The 927-nt window shown below is 42.3% G+C and overlaps 1 protein-coding gene across 1 annotated transcript; it reads left to right on the top strand.

Moving 5' to 3' along the window:
• Positions 1-216: 216 nt before the first annotated feature.
• Positions 217-576, top strand: LOC138877734 (uncharacterized). Its single transcript, XM_070157365.1, has one exon. It carries the CDS (start codon positions 217-219, stop codon positions 574-576), a length of 360 nt encoding a protein of 119 aa, XP_070013466.1.
• The last annotated feature ends 351 nt before the right edge of the window (positions 577-927 follow it).

Below are 927 nucleotides of genomic sequence, written 5' to 3'. Positions count from 1 at the left end.
ATCCAGTGGGAGGAGAATACGAACCTTGAAAACGTATTTTCCTGACGAAGAAGTATCATTTGTAGGAGAAGATATTACTGAAGCATATGATGGTTGGAGGATGTTCTTTGACGGAGCCACAAATTTCAAAGGAGTAGGCATTGGAACAGTTCTGGTATCAAAAATGGGTCAGCATTATCCGGTATCTGCTAACTCAGATTTCCTTGCACTAACAATATGGCAGAACATGAAGCCTGCATATTAGGGCTCAACATGGCAATCGACATGAACATTCAGAAGTTGCTGGTAATTGGTGATTCAGATTTCCTTGTGCACCAGGTGCAAGGAGAGTGGGCTACCAAGAATTTCAAGATATTGCCATATCTGCACCACGTGCAGGAATTGAGAAAGAGGTTTACAAAGGTAGAATTCCGACGTGTTCCCAGAATTCAGAATAAGTTTGCTGATGCATTGGCCACTCTGTCATCCATGATACAACATCCAGATAAGAACTACATTGATCCCATTCCGGTGAGGATCCACAATCAGTCGACATATTGTGCTCATGTCGAGGAAGAAGCAGATGGAAAGCCTTAGTTCCATGACATCAAAAGGTACTTATCAAAAGAAGAATACCTAGAGCATGCAAATCACATCCAGAAACACACACTCCGGAGATTGTCAAACCACTTCTTCCACAGCGGAGGAAACTTGTATAGAAGAACTCCTGATCTGGGTCTACTAAGATATGTTGACGTAAAGGAAGCTTCTAAGCTACTTAAGGATATGCATGCTGGGACCTGTGGTCCATATATGAATGGTTTCATCTTGGCTAAAAAGATACTCAGAGCCGGTTATTTCTGGATGACCATGGAAACGGATTGCATTCAGTATGTCCACAAATGCTTTCAATGTCAAGTGCACGCAGATATGATAAAAGTGCCGCCA

Source organism: Nicotiana sylvestris, chromosome 9 (genome assembly GCF_000393655.2).
Source record: "Nicotiana sylvestris chromosome 9, ASM39365v2, whole genome shotgun sequence".
NCBI lineage: Eukaryota > Viridiplantae > Streptophyta > Magnoliopsida > Solanales > Solanaceae > Nicotiana > Nicotiana sylvestris.
The sequence above is the reverse complement of the archived record's forward strand: the minus strand, read 5'-3'. Positions and strand labels throughout refer to the sequence as shown.